The 15,836-nt window shown below is 36.9% G+C and overlaps 1 protein-coding gene across 1 annotated transcript in view; it reads left to right on the plus strand.

The window, feature by feature from the left end:
- LOC113096358 (uncharacterized) overlaps positions 1-15,836 on the plus strand; it is a 31,747-nt gene that overhangs the window by 6,715 nt on the left and 9,196 nt on the right. The window contains exons 14-57 of the mRNA XM_026261729.1: positions 22-186; positions 337-489; positions 593-757; positions 869-1,021; positions 1,123-1,287; positions 1,392-1,544; positions 1,646-1,810; positions 1,921-2,073; positions 2,175-2,339; positions 2,444-2,596; positions 2,699-2,863; positions 2,975-3,127; positions 3,229-3,393; positions 3,501-3,653; positions 3,755-3,919; positions 4,031-4,183; positions 4,285-4,449; positions 4,554-4,706; positions 4,810-4,974; positions 5,083-5,235; positions 5,337-5,501; positions 5,613-5,765; positions 5,869-6,033; positions 6,145-6,297; positions 7,457-7,621; positions 7,726-7,878; positions 7,981-8,145; positions 8,258-8,410; positions 8,514-8,678; positions 8,783-8,935; positions 9,038-9,202; positions 9,307-9,459; positions 9,563-9,727; positions 9,832-9,984; positions 10,088-10,252; positions 10,358-10,510; positions 10,612-10,776; positions 10,888-11,040; positions 11,144-11,308; positions 11,413-11,565; positions 11,667-11,831; positions 11,982-12,134; positions 12,225-12,389; positions 14,152-15,333. Of these exons, the coding sequence (XP_026117514.1) occupies positions 22-186; positions 337-489; positions 593-757; positions 869-1,021; positions 1,123-1,287; positions 1,392-1,544; positions 1,646-1,810; positions 1,921-2,073; positions 2,175-2,339; positions 2,444-2,596; positions 2,699-2,863; positions 2,975-3,127; positions 3,229-3,393; positions 3,501-3,653; positions 3,755-3,919; positions 4,031-4,183; positions 4,285-4,449; positions 4,554-4,706; positions 4,810-4,974; positions 5,083-5,235; positions 5,337-5,501; positions 5,613-5,765; positions 5,869-6,033; positions 6,145-6,297; positions 7,457-7,621; positions 7,726-7,878; positions 7,981-8,145; positions 8,258-8,410; positions 8,514-8,678; positions 8,783-8,935; positions 9,038-9,202; positions 9,307-9,459; positions 9,563-9,727; positions 9,832-9,984; positions 10,088-10,252; positions 10,358-10,510; positions 10,612-10,776; positions 10,888-11,040; positions 11,144-11,308; positions 11,413-11,565; positions 11,667-11,831; positions 11,982-12,134; positions 12,225-12,389; positions 14,152-15,333 (8,025 nt within the window). The remainder of the gene's footprint in view (positions 1-21; positions 187-336; positions 490-592; positions 758-868; positions 1,022-1,122; positions 1,288-1,391; positions 1,545-1,645; positions 1,811-1,920; positions 2,074-2,174; positions 2,340-2,443; positions 2,597-2,698; positions 2,864-2,974; positions 3,128-3,228; positions 3,394-3,500; positions 3,654-3,754; positions 3,920-4,030; positions 4,184-4,284; positions 4,450-4,553; positions 4,707-4,809; positions 4,975-5,082; positions 5,236-5,336; positions 5,502-5,612; positions 5,766-5,868; positions 6,034-6,144; positions 6,298-7,456; positions 7,622-7,725; positions 7,879-7,980; positions 8,146-8,257; positions 8,411-8,513; positions 8,679-8,782; positions 8,936-9,037; positions 9,203-9,306; positions 9,460-9,562; positions 9,728-9,831; positions 9,985-10,087; positions 10,253-10,357; positions 10,511-10,611; positions 10,777-10,887; positions 11,041-11,143; positions 11,309-11,412; positions 11,566-11,666; positions 11,832-11,981; positions 12,135-12,224; positions 12,390-14,151; positions 15,334-15,836) is intronic.

The following is a 15,836-nucleotide window of genomic DNA, read 5'->3' on the forward strand; positions in this document are numbered from 1 at the left end:
AACAATTTGTATGCTTTTCAGTGTGTCTTTCAAATGTGAACCAAACCCAGTGTAAGTGTGAGAATCAGTACGTTTGGTCCTCTGAACAATGCTCTAAACATGGTGTTTGTGGCCCCAATCATAATGATACCTGGAGATGCATCTCTTCTCTTCCAACTGACGTGACATTCTGCTGGCGACCACCTGGTAATGAAGTCTCTCTTTAATTCTAATCCAAACTGAATAGAGGTTTGATCATAAAATCTGTGCCCTGCCCAGTGTCACTGTTGATGTGATAGTAAAATCTTATGCACATTCTGACCAGTAAATAATTTTCATTTATTCTAAAATGTGCAGCTCCTCTGAAGTCGTTTAAATATTCCATTGACATAAAAATCAATGCTTCAAGAGACGTTGTGATAGAGCGCTTGAGGGCTTTGATTCATGGACAGAAATTCCCCACATGTGTCATAAAAGGCATAAAAATATCTGGTGTGGGTATCACTACAGGTAAGAGAAGTATAAGAGGAATAATGCAATTCTATTCACATTAATCCAAAAAATAATTGTTATATGTTTTCTCAGATATCTTAACAGTTTGTTTGATTTTCAGTGTGTCTCTCAAATGTGAACCAAACCCAGTGTAAGTGTGAGAACCAGTATGTTTGGTCCTCTGAACAATGCTCTAAACATGGTGTTTGTGGCCCCAATCATAATGATACCTGCAGATGCATCTCTTCTCTTCCAACTGACGTGACGTTCTGCCGGCGACCACCTGGTAATGAAGTCACTCTTTATTTGTAATTCAAGTTGACAACTGGCATGAAAATAAAAGTACAATTTAGTTTTTTACAGGTTCATTATTTTTGTCTTTAAAAATTTTTTGCAGCTCCTCTGAAGTCGTTTAAATATTCCATTGACATAAAAATCAATGCTTCAAGAGACGTTGTGATAGAGCGCTTGAGGACTTTGATTCATGGACAGAAATTCCCCACATGTGTCAAAAAAGGCATAAAAATATCTGGTGTGGGTATCACTACAGGTAAGAGAAGTATAAGAGATGTAATTACATTCTATCCACATTAATCTGAAAATGATTTCTAGATGGGTTCACCAGTATCCTAACAATTTATTTATTTTCAGTGTGTCTTTCAAATGTGAACCAAACCCAGTGTAAATGTGAGAACCAGTACGTTTGGTCCTCTGAACAATGCTCTAAACATGGTGTTTGTGGCCCCAATCATAATGATACCTGCAGATGCATCTCTTCTCTTCCAACTGACGGGACGTTCTGCCAGCGACCACCTGGTAATGAAGTCTCTCTTTATTTCTAATCCAAGGTGACAGTTAATGTCAATGTAAAATCTGATGCTGATTCAGATTTTTTTTTTTTTTTTTTTTTACATTTGCAGCTCCTCTGAAGTCGTTTAAATACACCATTGACATAAAAATCAATGCTACAAGAGACGTTGTGATAGAGCGCTTGAGGACTTTGATTCATGGACAGAAATTGCCCACATGTGTCAAAAAAGGCATACAAATCTCTGATGTGGACATGACTACAGGTAAGAGAAGTATAAGCGGTATAATGCCATTCTATTCACATTAATCCAATAAATAATTGTTATGTTTTCTCAGATATCTTAACAGTTTGTTTGATTTTCAGTGTGTCTCTCAAATGTGAACCAAACCCAGTGTAAGTGTGAGAACCAGTACGTTTGGTCCTCTGAACAATGCTCTAAACATGGTGTTTGTGGCCCCAATCATAATGATACCTGCAGATGCATCTCTTCTCTTCCAACTGACGGGACGTTCTGCCGGCGACCACCTGGTAATGAAGTCACTCTTTATTTTTATTCAAGTTGACAACTGGCATGAAAATAAAAGTACGATTTAGTTTTTTACAGGTTCATTATTTTCATCTTTACAAAATTTTTGCAGCTCCTCTGAAGTCGTTTAAATATTCCATTGACATAAAAATCAATGCTTCAAGAGACGTTGTGATAGAGCGCTTGAGGGCTTTGATTCATGGACAGAAATTCCCCACATGTGTCAAAAAGGGCATAAAAATATCTGGTGTGGGTATCACTACAGGTAAGAGAAGTTTAAGAGATGTAATTACATTCTATCCACATTAATCTGAAAATGATTTCTAGATGGGTTCAACAGTATCCTAACAATTTATTTATTTTCAGTGTGTCTCTCAAATGTGAACCAAACCCAGTGTAAGTGTGAGAATCAGTACGTTTGGTCCTCTGAACAATGCTCTAAACATGGTGTTTGTGGCCCCAATCATAATGATACCTGCAGATGCATCTCTTCTCTTCCAACTGACGGGACGTTCTGCCGGCGACCACCTGGTAATGAAGTCTCTTTTTATTTCTAATCCAAACTGACAAGAGGTATGATCCTAAAATCTGAAGCTGATTTTGACCAGTAGATATTTTTTTTTCAACATTTGCAGCTCGTCTGAAGTCGTTTAAATATTCCATTGACATAAAAATCAATGCTTCAAGAGACGTTGTGATAGAGCGCTTGAGGGCTTTGATTCATGGACAGAAATTCCCCACATGTGTCATAAAAGGCATAAAAATATCTGGTGTGGACATCACTACAGGTAAGAGAAGTTTAAGAGATGTAATTACATTCTATCCACATTAATCTGAAAATGATTTCTAGATGGGTTCACCAGTATCCTAACAATTTATTTATTTTCTAGTTTGTCTCTCAAATTCAAACCAAACCCAGTGTAAGTGTGAGAACCAATACGTTTGGTCCTCTGAACAATGCTCTAAACATGGTGTTTGTGGCCCCAATCATAATGATACCTGCAGATGCATCTCTTCTCTTCCAACTGACGGGACGTTCTGCCGGCGACCACCTGGTAATGAAGTCACTCTTTATTTCTAATTCAAGTTGACAACTGGCATGAAAATAAAAGTACAATTTAGTTTTTTACAGGTTCATTATTTTCATCTTTGCACATTTTTTGCAGCTCCTCTGAAGTCGTTTAAATATTCCATTGACATAAAAATCAATGCTTCAAGAGACGTTGTGATAGAGCGCTTGAGGACTTTGATTCATGGACAGAAATTCCCCACATGTGTCAAAAAAGGCATAAAAATATCTGGTGTGGGTATCACTACAGGTAAGAGAAGTATAAGAGATGTAATTACATTCTATCCACATTAATCTGAAAATGATTTCTAGATGGGTTCACCAGTATCCTAACAATTTATTTATTTTCAGTGTGTCTTTCAAATGTGAACCAAACCCAGTGTAAATGTGAGAATCAGTACGTTTGGTCCTCTGAACAATGCTCTAAACATGGTGTTTGTGGCCCCAATCATAATGATACCTGCAGATGCATCTCTTCTCTTCCAACTGACGGGACGTTCTGCCAGCGACCACCTGGTAATGAAGTCACTCTTTATTTCTAATCCAAGGTGACAGTTAATGTCAATGTAAAATCTGATGCTGATTCAGATTTTTTTTTTTTTTTTTTTTTTTTACATTTGCAGCTCCTCTGAAGTCGTTTAAATACACCATTGACATAAAAATCAATGCTACAAGAGACGTTGTGATAGAGCGCTTGAGGACTTTGATTCATGGACAGAAATTGCCCACATGTGTCAAAAAAGGCATACAAATCTCTGATGTGGACATGACTACAGGTAAGAGAAGTATAAGCGGTATAATGCCATTCTATTCACATTAATCCAATAAATAATTGTTATGTTTTCTCAGATATCTTAACAGTTTGTTTGATTTTCAGTGTGTCTCTCAAATGTGAACCAAACCCAGTGTAAGTGTGAGAACCAGTACGTTTGGTCCTCTGAACAATGCTCTAAACATGGTGTTTGTGGCCCCAATCATAATGATACCTGCAGATGCATCTCTTCTCTTCCAACTGACGGGACGTTCTGCCAGCGACCACCTGGTAATGAAGTCACTCTTTATTTCTAATCCAAGGTGACAGTTAATGTCAATGTAAAATCTGATGCTGATTCAGATTTTTTTTTTTTTTTTTTTTTTTTTTTCACATTTGCAGCTCCTCTGAAGTCGTTTAAATACACCATTGACATAAAAATCAATGCTACAAGAGACGTTGTGATAGAGCGCTTGAGGACTTTGATTCATGGACAGAAATTGCCCACATGTGTCAAAAAAGGCATACAAATCTCTGATGTGGACATGACTACAGGTAAGAGAAGTATAAGCGGTATAATGCCATTCTATTCACATTAATCCAATAAATAATTGTTATGTTTTCTCAGATATCTTAACAGTTTGTTTGATTTTCAGTGTGTCTCTCAAATGTGAACCAAAACCAGTGTAAGTGTGAGAATCAGTACGTTTGGTCCTCTGAACAATGCTCTAAACATGGTGTTTGTGGCCCCAATCATAATGATACCTGCAGATGCATCACTTCTCTTCCAACTGACGGGACGTTCTGCCGGCGACCACCTGGTAATGAAGTCTCTCTTTATTTCTAATCCAAACTGACAAGAGGTATGATCCTAAAATCTGAAGCTGATTTTGACCAGTAGATATTTTTTTTTCAACATTTGCAGCTCCTCTGAAGTTGTTTAAATATTCCATTGACATAAAAATCAATGCTTCAAGAGACGTTGTGATAGAGCGCTTGAGGGCTTTGATTCATGGACAGAAATTCCCCACATGTGTCAAAAAAGGCATAAAAATATCTGGTGTGGGTATCACTACAGGTAAGAAAAGTATAAGAGGAATAATGCCATTCTCTTTCCATTAAAACAAAAAGTTATTTTTATATGTTTTCTCCATTACATTAACAATTTGTATGATTTTCAGTGTGTCTCTCAAATGTGAACCAAACCCAGTGTAAGTGTGAGAATCAGTACGTTTGGTCCTCTGAACAATGCTCTAAACATGGTGTTTGTGGCCCCAATCATAATGATACCTGCAGATGCATCTCTTCTCTTCCAACTGACGGGACGTTCTGCCAGCGACCACCTGGTAATGAAGTCACTCTTTATTTCTAATCCAAGGTGACAGTTAATGTCAATGTAAAATCTGATGCTGATTCAGATTTTTTTTTTTTTTTTTTTTTTTTTACATTTGCAGCTCCTCTGAAGTCGTTTAAATACACCATTGACATAAAAATCAATGCTACAAGAGACGTTGTGATAGAGCGCTTGAGGACTTTGATTCATGGACAGAAATTGCCCACATGTGTCAAAAAAGGCATACAAATCTCTGATGTGGACATGACTACAGGTAAGAGAAGTATAAGAGGTATAATGCCATTCTATTCACATTAATCCAATAAATAATTGTTATGTTTTCTCAGATATCTTAACAGTTTGTTTGATTTTCAGTGTGTCTCTCAAATGTGAACCAAACCCAGTGTAAGTGTGAGAACCAGTACGTTTGGTCCTCTGAACAATGCTCTAAACATGGTGTTTGTGGCCCCAATCATAATGATACCTGCAGATGCATCTCTTCTCTTCCAACTGACGGGACGTTCTGCCAGCGACCACCTGGTAATGAAGTCACTCTTTATTTCTAATTCAAGTTGACAACTGGCATGAAAATAAAAGTACAATTTAGTTTTTTACAGGTTCATAATTTACATCTTTGCACAATTTTTGCAGCTCCTCTGAAGTCGTTTAAATATTCCATTGACATAAAAATCAATGCTTCAAGAGACGTTGTGATAGAGCGCTTGAGGGCTTTGATTCATGGACAGAAATTCCCCACATGTGTCAAAAAAGGCATAAAAATCTCTAGTGTGGGTATCACTACAGGTAAGAGAAGTATAAGAGGAATAATGCAATTCTATTCACATTAATCCAAAAAATAATTGTTATATGTTTTCTCAGATATCTTAACAGTTTGTTTGATTTTCAGTGTGTCTCTCAAATGTGAACCAAACCCAGTGTAAGTGTGAGAACCAGTACGTTTGGTCCTCTGAACAATGCTCTAAACATGGTGTTTGTGGCCCCAATCATAATGATACCTGCAGATGCATCTCTTCTCTTCCAACTGACGTGACGTTCTGCCGGCGACCACCTGGTAATGAAGTCTCTCTTTATTTGTAATTCAAGTTGACAACTGGCATGAAAATAAAAGTACAATTTAGTTTTTTACAGGTTCATTATTTTTGTCTTTAAAAATTTTTTGCAGCTCCTCTGAAGTCGTTTAAATATTCCATTGACATAAAAATCAATGCTTCAAGAGACGTTGTGATAGAGCGCTTGAGGACTTTGATTCATGGACAGAAATTCCCCACATGTGTCAAAAAAGGCATAAAAATATCTGGTGTGGGTATCACTACAGGTAAGAGAAGTATAAGAGATGTAATTACATTCTATCCACATTAATCTGAAAATGATTTCTAGATGGGTTCACCAGTATCCTAACAATTTATTTATTTTCAGTGTGTCTTTCAAATGTGAACCAAACCCAGTGTAAGTGTGAGAACCAGTACGTTTGGTCCTCTGAACAATGCTCTAAACATGGTGTTTGTGGCCCCAATCATAATGATACCTGCAGATGCATCTCTTCTCTTCCAACTGACGGGACGTTCTGCCAGCGACCACCTGGTAATGAAGTCTCTCTTTATTTCTAATCCAAGGTGACAGTTAATGTCAATGTAAAATCTGATGCTGATTCAGATTTTTTTTTTTTTTTTTTTTTTTTTTTTACATTTGCAGCTCCTCTGAAGTCGTTTAAATACACCATTGACATAAAAATCAATGCTACAAGAGACGTTGTGATAGAGCGCTTGAGGACTTTGATTCATGGACAGAAATTGCCCACATGTGTCAAAAAAGGCATACAAATCTCTGATGTGGACATGACTACAGGTAAGAGAAGTATAAGTGGTATAATGCCATTCTATTCACATTAATCCAATAAATAATTGTTATGTTTTCTCAGATATCTTAACAGTTTGTTTGATTTTCAGTGTGTCTCTCAAATGTGAACCAAACCCAGTGTAAGTGTGAGAACCAGTACGTTTGGTCCTCTGAACAATGCTCTAAACATGGTGTTTGTGGCCCCAATCATAATGATACCTGCAGATGCATCTCTTCTCTTCCAACTGACGGGACGTTCTGCCAGCGACCACCTGGTAATGAAGTCTCTCTTTATTTTTATTCAAGTTGACAACTGGCATGAAAATAAAAGTACGATTTAGTTTTTTACAGGTTCATTATTTTCATCTTTACAAAATTTTTGCAGCTCCTCTGAAGTCGTTTAAATATTCCATTGACATAAAAATCAATGCTTCAAGAGACGTTGTGATAGAGCGCTTGAGGGCTTTGATTCATGGACAGAAATTCCCCACATGTGTCAAAAAGGGCATAAAATATCTGGTGTGGGTATCACTACAGGTAAGAGAAGTTTAAGAGATGTAATTACATTCTATCCACATTAATCTGAAAATGATTTCTAGATGGGTTCAACAGTATCCTAACAATTTATTTATTTTCAGTGTGTCTCTCAAATGTGAACCAAACCCAGTGTAAGTGTGAGAATCAGTACGTTTGGTCCTCTGAACAATGCTCTAAACATGGTGTTTGTGGCCCCAATCATAATGATACCTGCAGATGCATCTCTTCTCTTCCAACTGACGGGACGTTCTGCCGGCGACCACCTGGTAATGAAGTCTCTTTTTATTTCTAATCCAAACTGACAAGAGGTATGATCCTAAAATCTGAAGCTGATTTTGACCAGTAGATATTTTTTTTTCAACATTTGCAGCTCCTCTGAAGTCGTTTAAATATTCCATTGACATAAAAATCAATGCTTCAAGAGACGTTGTGATAGAGCGCTTGAGGGCTTTGATTCATGGACAGAAATTCCCCACATGTGTCATAAAAGGCATAAAAATATCTGGTGTGGACATCACTACAGGTAAGAGAAGTTTAAGAGATGTAATTACATTCTATCCACATTAATCTGAAAATGATTTCTAGATGGGTTCACCAGTATCCTAACAATTTATTTATTTTCTAGTTTGTCTCTCAAATTCAAACCAAACCCAGTGTAAGTGTGAGAACCAGTACGTTTGGTCCTCTGAACAATGCTCTAAACATGGTGTTTGTGGCCCCAATCATAATGATACCTGCAGATGCATCTCTTCTCTTCCAACTGACGGGACGTTCTGCCGGCGACCACCTGGTAATGAAGTCACTCTTTATTTTCTTATTCAAGTTGACAACTGGCATGAAAATAAAAGTACGATTTAGTTTTTTACAGGTTCATTATTTTCATCTTTACAAAATTTTTGCAGCTCCTCTGAAGTCGTTTAAATATTCCATTGACATAAAAATCAATGCTTCAAGAGACGTTGTGATAGAGCGCTTGAGGGCTTTGATTCATGGAAAGAAATTCCCCACATGTGTCAAAAAAGGCATAAAAATATCTGGTGTGGGTATCACTACAGGTAAGAAAAGTATAAGAGGAATAATGCCATTCTCTTTCCATTAAAACAAAAAGTTATTTTTATATGTTTTCTCCATTACATTAACAATTTGTATGATTTTCAGTGTGTCTCTCAAATGTGAACCAAACCCAGTGTAAGTGTGAGAATCAGTACGTTTGGTCCTCTGAACAATGCTCTAAACATGGTGTTTGTGGCCCCAATCATAATGATACCTGCAGATGCATCTCTTCTCTTCCAACTGACGGGACGTTCTGCCGGCGACCACCTGGTAATGAAGTCTCTTTTTATTTCTAATCCAAACTGACAAGAGGTATGATCCTAAAATCTGAAGCTGATTTTGACCAGTAGATATTTTTTTTTCAACATTTGCAGCTCCTCTGAAGTCGTTTAAATATTCCATTGACATAAAAATCAATGCTTCAAGAGACGTTGTGATAGAGCGCTTGAGGGCTTTGATTCATGGACAGAAATTCCCCACATGTGTCATAAAAGGCATAAAAATATCTGGTGTGGACATCACTACAGGTAAGAGAAGTTTAAGAGATGTAATTACATTCTATCCACATTAATCTGAAAATGATTTCTAGATGGGTTCACCAGTATCCTAACAATTTATTTATTTTCTAGTTTGTCTCTCAAATTCAAACCAAACCCAGTGTAAGTGTGAGAACCAGTACGTTTGGTCCTCTGAACAATGCTCTAAACATGGTGTTTGTGGCCCCAATCATAATGATACCTGCAGATGCATCTCTTCTCTTCCAACTGACGGGACGTTCTGCCGGCGACCACCTGGTAATGAAGTCTCTCTTTATTTCTAATCCAAACTGACAAGAGGTATGATCCTAAAATCTGAAGCTGATTTTGACCAGTAGATATTTTTTTTTCAACATTTGCAGCTCCTCTGAAGTTGTTTAAATATTCCATTGACATAAAAATCAATGCTTCAAGAGACGTTGTGATAGAGCGCTTGAGGACTTTGATTCATGGAAAGAAATTCCCCACATGTGTCAAAAAAGGCATAAAAATATCTGGTGTGGGTATCACTACAGGTAAGAAAAGTATAAGAGGAATAATGCCATTCTCTTTCCATTAAAACAAAAAGTTATTTTTATATGTTTTCTCCATTACATTAACAATTTGTATGATTTTCAGTGTGTCTCTCAAATGTGAACCAAACCCAGTGTAAGTGTGAGAATCAGTACGTTTGGTCCTCTGAACAATGCTCTAAACATGGTGTTTGTGGCCCCAATCATAATGATACCTGCAGATGCATCACTTCTCTTCCAACTGACGGGACGTTCTGCCGGCGACCACCTGGTAATGAAGTCTCTCTTTATTTCTAATCCAAACTGACAAGAGGTATGATCCTAAAATCTGAAGCTGATTTTGACCAGTAGATATTTTTTTTTCAACATTTGCAGCTCCTCTGAAGTTGTTTAAATATTCCATTGACATAAAAATCAATGCTTCAAGAGACGTTGTGATAGAGCGCTTGAGGGCTTTGATTCATGGACAGAAATTCCCCACATGTGTCATAAAAGGCATAAAAATATCTGGTGTGGGTATCACTACAGGTAAGAAAAGTATAAGAGGAATAATGCCATTCTCTTTCCATTAAAACAAAAAGTTATTTTTATATGTTTTCTCCATTACATTAACAATTTGTATGATTTTCAGTGTGTCTCTCAAATGTGAACCAAACCCAGTGTAAGTGTGAGAATCAGTACGTTTGGTCCTCTGAACAATGCTCTAAACATGGTGTTTGTGGCCCCAATCATAATGATACCTGCAGATGCATCTCTTCTCTTCCAACTGACGGGACGTTCTGCCAGCGACCACCTGGTAATGAAGTCACTCTTTAATTCTAATCCAAGGTGACAGTTAATGTCAATGTAAAATCTGATGCTGATTCAGATTTTTTTTTTTTTTTTTTTTTTACATTTGCAGCTCCTCTGAAGTCGTTTAAATACACCATTGACATAAAAATCAATGCTACAAGAGACGTTGTGATAGAGCGCTTGAGGACTTTGATTCATGGACAGAAATTGCCCACATGTGTCAAAAAAGGCATACAAATCTCTGATGTGGACATGACTACAGGTAAGAGAAGTATAAGCGGTATAATGCCATTCTATTCACATTAATCCAATAAATAATTGTTATGTTTTCTCAGATATCTTAACAGTTTGTTTGATTTTCAGTGTGTCTCTCAAATGTGAACCAAACCCAGTGTAAGTGTGAGAACCAGTACGTTTGGTCCTCTGAACAATGCTCTAAACATGGTGTTTGTGGCCCCAATCATAATGATACCTGCAGATGCATCTCTTCTCTTCCAACTGACGGGACGTTCTGCCAGCGACCACCTGGTAATGAAGTCACTCTTTATTTCTAATTCAAGTTGACAACTGGCATGAAAATAAAAGTACAATTTAGTTTTTTACAGGTTCATAATTTACATCTTTGCACAATTTTTGCAGCTCCTCTGAAGTCGTTTAAATATTCCATTGACATAAAAATCAATGCTTCAAGAGACGTTGTGATAGAGCGCTTGAGGGCTTTGATTCATGGACATAAATTCCCCACATGTGTCAAAAAAGGCATAAAAATCTCTAGTGTGGGTATCACTACAGGTAAGAGAAGTATAAGAGGAATAATGCAATTCTATTCACATTAATCCAAAAAATAATTGTTATATGTTTTCTCAGATATCTTAACAGTTTGTTTGATTTTCAGTGTGTCTCTCAAATGTGAACCAAACCCAGTGTAAGTGTGAGAACCAGTACGTTTGGTCCTCTGAACAATGCTCTAAACATGGTGTTTGTGGCCCCAATCATAATGATACCTGCAGATGCATCACTTCTCTTCCAACTGACGGGACGTTCTGCCGGCGACCACCTGGTAATGAAATCTCTCTTTATTTCTAATCCAAACTGACAAGAGGTATGATCCTAAAATCTGAAGCTGATTTTGACCAGTAGATATTTTTTTTTCAACATTTGCAGCTCGTCTGAAGTCGTTTAAATATTCCATTGACATAAAAATCAATGCTTCAAGAGACGTTGTGATAGAGCGCTTGAGGACTTTGATTCATGGACAGAAATTCCCCACATGTGTCAAAAAAGGCATAAAAATATCTGGTGTGGACATCACTACAGGTAAGAGAAGTTTAAGAGATGTAATTACATTCTATCCACATTAATCTGAAAATGATTTCTAGATGGGTTCACCAGTATCCTGACAATTTATTTATTTTCAGTGTGTCTCTCAAATGTGAACCAAACCCAGTGTAAGTGTGAGAACCAGTACGTTTGGTCCTCTGAACAATGCTCTAAACATGGTGTTTGTGGCCCCAATCTTAATGATACCTGCAGATGCATCTCTTCTCTTCCAACTGACGTGACGTTCTGCCGGCGACCACCTGGTAATGAAGTCTCTCTTTATTTCTAATCCAAACTGAATAGAGGTTTGATCATAAAATCTGTGCCCTGCCCAGTGTCACTGTTGATGTGATAGTAAAATCTTATGCACATTCTGACCAGTAAATAATTTTCATTTATTCTAAAATGTGCAGCTCCTCTGAAGTCGTTTAAATATTCCATTGACATAAAAATCAATGCTTCAAGAGACGTTGTGATAGAGCGCTTGAGGACTTTGATTCATGGACAGAAATTCCCCACATGTGTCGAAAAAGGCATAAAAATCTCAGGTGTGAACATAACTACAGGTAAGAGAAGTCATTTCATTATGTCCACATTAATATGAAAATGATTTCTAGATGGGTTCAACAGTATCCTAACAATTTATTTATTTTCAGTGTGTCTCTCAAATGTGAACCAAACCCAGTGTAAATGTGAGAATCAGTACGTTTGGTCCTCTGAACAATGCTCTAAACATGGTGTTTGTGGCCCCAATCATAATGATACCTGCAGATGCATCTCTTCTCTTCCAACTGACGGGACGTTCTGCCGGCGACCACCTGGTAATGAAGTCTCTCTTTATTTCTAATCTAAACAATCAAAACAAAGACAATTTGTGTGTTCATCAAGTATTGACAATTATCAATATGTTATTTTGGTTATGAGAAGAATTTTTTGTATTATTTTAGATTGTTTACTGTAAAATCCTAATCTTAGAATGTTTTTTTCCATCAAAAACAGTTATTATTTATATATAAATTGTTGTTTTCTATCCTCTATTTAAACCTGTGGTTTGAACCCTCTGTTTGAAGAGGCGTGTCTGCTGTGAGATGTCAATGTGAACGAGCACTGCTATGATTGGCTAACATCTTTGCATGTGAAATGAATATTACATGAACTCTCTGGATTTTTTCAAAGTTTTTTAAACCAAGAAAGTTTTTTCTTTAGCTAACAGCAGTGTGGCGCATGTGATTGACGAACAGACATGAGTTGTTCAGAACACACCTCCGTGAATGCATACAATGAAGACGGATGTTAGGGATGTCATGTAATGATTAAAATTCATATTTTAAACTGGGGAATTAATTTTGAGTTTTGAAACTTGCAGTATGTTTTATTGGAAAGTATCCCCCTATATGCATAAATATCAAGAACATTTTAAGGCCCAATGTTTCTTTATTAATACCCAAAGGTAAATTTGTTGTGCAGTCATGCACCTTCACCCCCAAAAGTATATTCAATAATATCATCTGCTTCTATTTTTATTCATTAATTCTATCGCTGCAGGTACAAAAGTATTCCTATATTGTTAAGTTCTCCACCTAGGGGCCACAATCTGGCTGCCAGTGTGAAGGAGCTGTAACTCAGCGAGTAAAGGGTGTTAATAATCTCTAATAACAGCACTCACCTTAAAATGCAACTGGTTGGAGAATAGACCTGATAGGTTAGGTTGTGATTCCCTTATAATACTAGCTGGTGTCATCATAGCTTTATCAATGTGAAATCTGGACAACTTTCTAAGGCAAAACAGACGCTGATGTCCCTTTTTTACATAAAATCTCACAGTTCTTTTCAAAGGACAGTTTAGAGTGTATGACTGTAACAAGATATTTGTAATTTCAACACAGTCTATTGCTTGGTCTTTTATGATTGTAGTCTTATAATGTAAATCACAGGTCTATGATCATGTCCTTTGTTTCAGTTAAATTTAACTCCTCATAAAATTCATCACATCAGGTGACAAACTCCTCAATAATCAGACCATGACCAGATTCATTGTCATGGCAAACTCACAATAACGGTATCATTAGCAAATTTCAACATAGTGCTATTTGCATGCTTACTTTGGCACATATAGGTATACAAAATATAAATAATAGGGATGAAAGGACATGTCCCTGAGGTTAACCCATAGACAAACATAATAAATCTGATAAAATGCCATTTACCTTCACTATCTGTGTTTGACTTGTTAACAAAATCCAATAACCAACGTACCAAATTGTTACTCAGCTCAAAAGATTCTATCAATCTCATAGGCTAAAATGTGAGATTGGGTTGTACTGAACGCTGAGGAAAAGTCAATAAACAACACTCCAGCATGAGTATTACTCCCTTCCAAATGCTTATACAAAAGATTTAGCAGAGTAATTGTAGCATCCTCAACTCCTCTGTGTGCCCTATAAGCAAAATGTAAGGGGAAGAGAGCTTGTTTGGTTTGCCTTACAATCTCTTACTTCACAAGCTTTTCAAAAGTTTTAATTACAAGAGAGAGAGATGGTATGCACACTTATTTTAATGGAAAAATAAATCCTCTATCCTTAGGTCAATCTAACACAACAAAACCACCTCCTACAACAGAGCTAACAACAAAAGCAACAGTGCCACCAATGTCATCATCGCCTCCACCAACAACAACGGTGGCACCAACAACAACAACACTGGTACCATCTACAACGGCAGCACCAACAATAACAACACTGGCACCGACAACAACGACGGCACCAACAACAACAACACTGGCATCAACAACAATGGCGGCACCAACAACACCAGCACCAGCAACAACGGCAAAAACAGTAACAACACCAAATTCAACAACAAAGCCAAAACCAGTAACAACACAGGATTCAACAACGCAGAAACCAACAACAATGACAAAAACAATAACAACACAGAATTCAACAATAACGGCAAAAACTGCAACAACCCAGAATTCAACAACAACGCCAAAACCAGTAAGAACAAAGAATTCAACAACGCAGAAACCAACAACAATGACAAAAACAATAACAACACAGAATTCAACAATAACGGCAAAAACTGCAACAACCCAGAATTCAACAACAACGCCAAAAACAGTAACAACACAGAATTCAACAACAATGGTGAAACCAGTAACAACACAGAATTCAACAACGCAGAAACCAACAAAAATGCCAAAAACAGTAACAACACAGAATTCAACAACAACGCTGAAACCAGTAACAACACCAAATTCAACAACGCAGAAACCAACAACAATGGCAAAAACAGTAACAACACAGAATTCAACAACAACGCCGAAACCAGTAAAAACACAGAATTCAACAACAACGCCGAAACCAGTGACAACACAGAATTCAACAACAACGCCGAAACCAGTAACAACACAGAATTCAACAACAACACCAAAACCAGTAACAACACAGAATTCAACAACAACACCAAAACCAGTAACAACACATAATTCAACAATGCAGAAACCAACAACACCAAAAAGACTAACAACATGGAAAACAACAACAGTGCCAAAAACAGTAACAACACAGAATTCAACAGCGCAGAAACCAACAACAAAGCCAAAAACAGTAACAACACAGAATTCAACAGCGCAGAAACCAACAACAAAGCCAAAAACAGTAACAACACAGAATTCAACAGCGCAGAAACCAACAACAAAGCCAAAAACAGTAACAACAGGGAAACAAACAATAACGCCAAACGCAGTAACAACACAGAAGCTTGGTAAGCAGCAATGACATTACAATAATTTTTATGTAAATTCTGGAAGACTGCAACTAAAATGAATCTAAAAAAAAGATGTTTCCCTCATAATGAATCTTATAAACATATTTATAATTAATGCCTGAAACTAATTGGCTGGTGCACAGATTATTTAAATTGAAATCTAATTAATTAAATGTACATTTTTACATTTAGCTGTCTAACCCTTAACATAGAAGCCATATTCTCTGGCAGAAACCTATGTGCATTAATAACCTGAAAATTATTTAAACAACTGAACTTGGTAAAAATGTCCAGACATTTTGTATGAAATATCTTTAAAAATAATACTGAGCAGGAATAAGGCCAACGTATTGTGGAAAAGAAAAACAAAATCTGCAATTATCTAGTCACTTTTTAGCAGTTATATAGTTGCGATCAATATGGCCAACCCTTCCAATAAAAGTCCATGTTTTATCCATTAGTCCGATTCATTTAGGCATATATGAACACTATAATATATA

This window comes from Carassius auratus, unplaced genomic scaffold, assembly GCF_003368295.1.
Source record: "Carassius auratus strain Wakin unplaced genomic scaffold, ASM336829v1 scaf_tig00215912, whole genome shotgun sequence".
NCBI classification, from domain to species: Eukaryota; Metazoa; Chordata; class Actinopteri; order Cypriniformes; family Cyprinidae; genus Carassius; species Carassius auratus.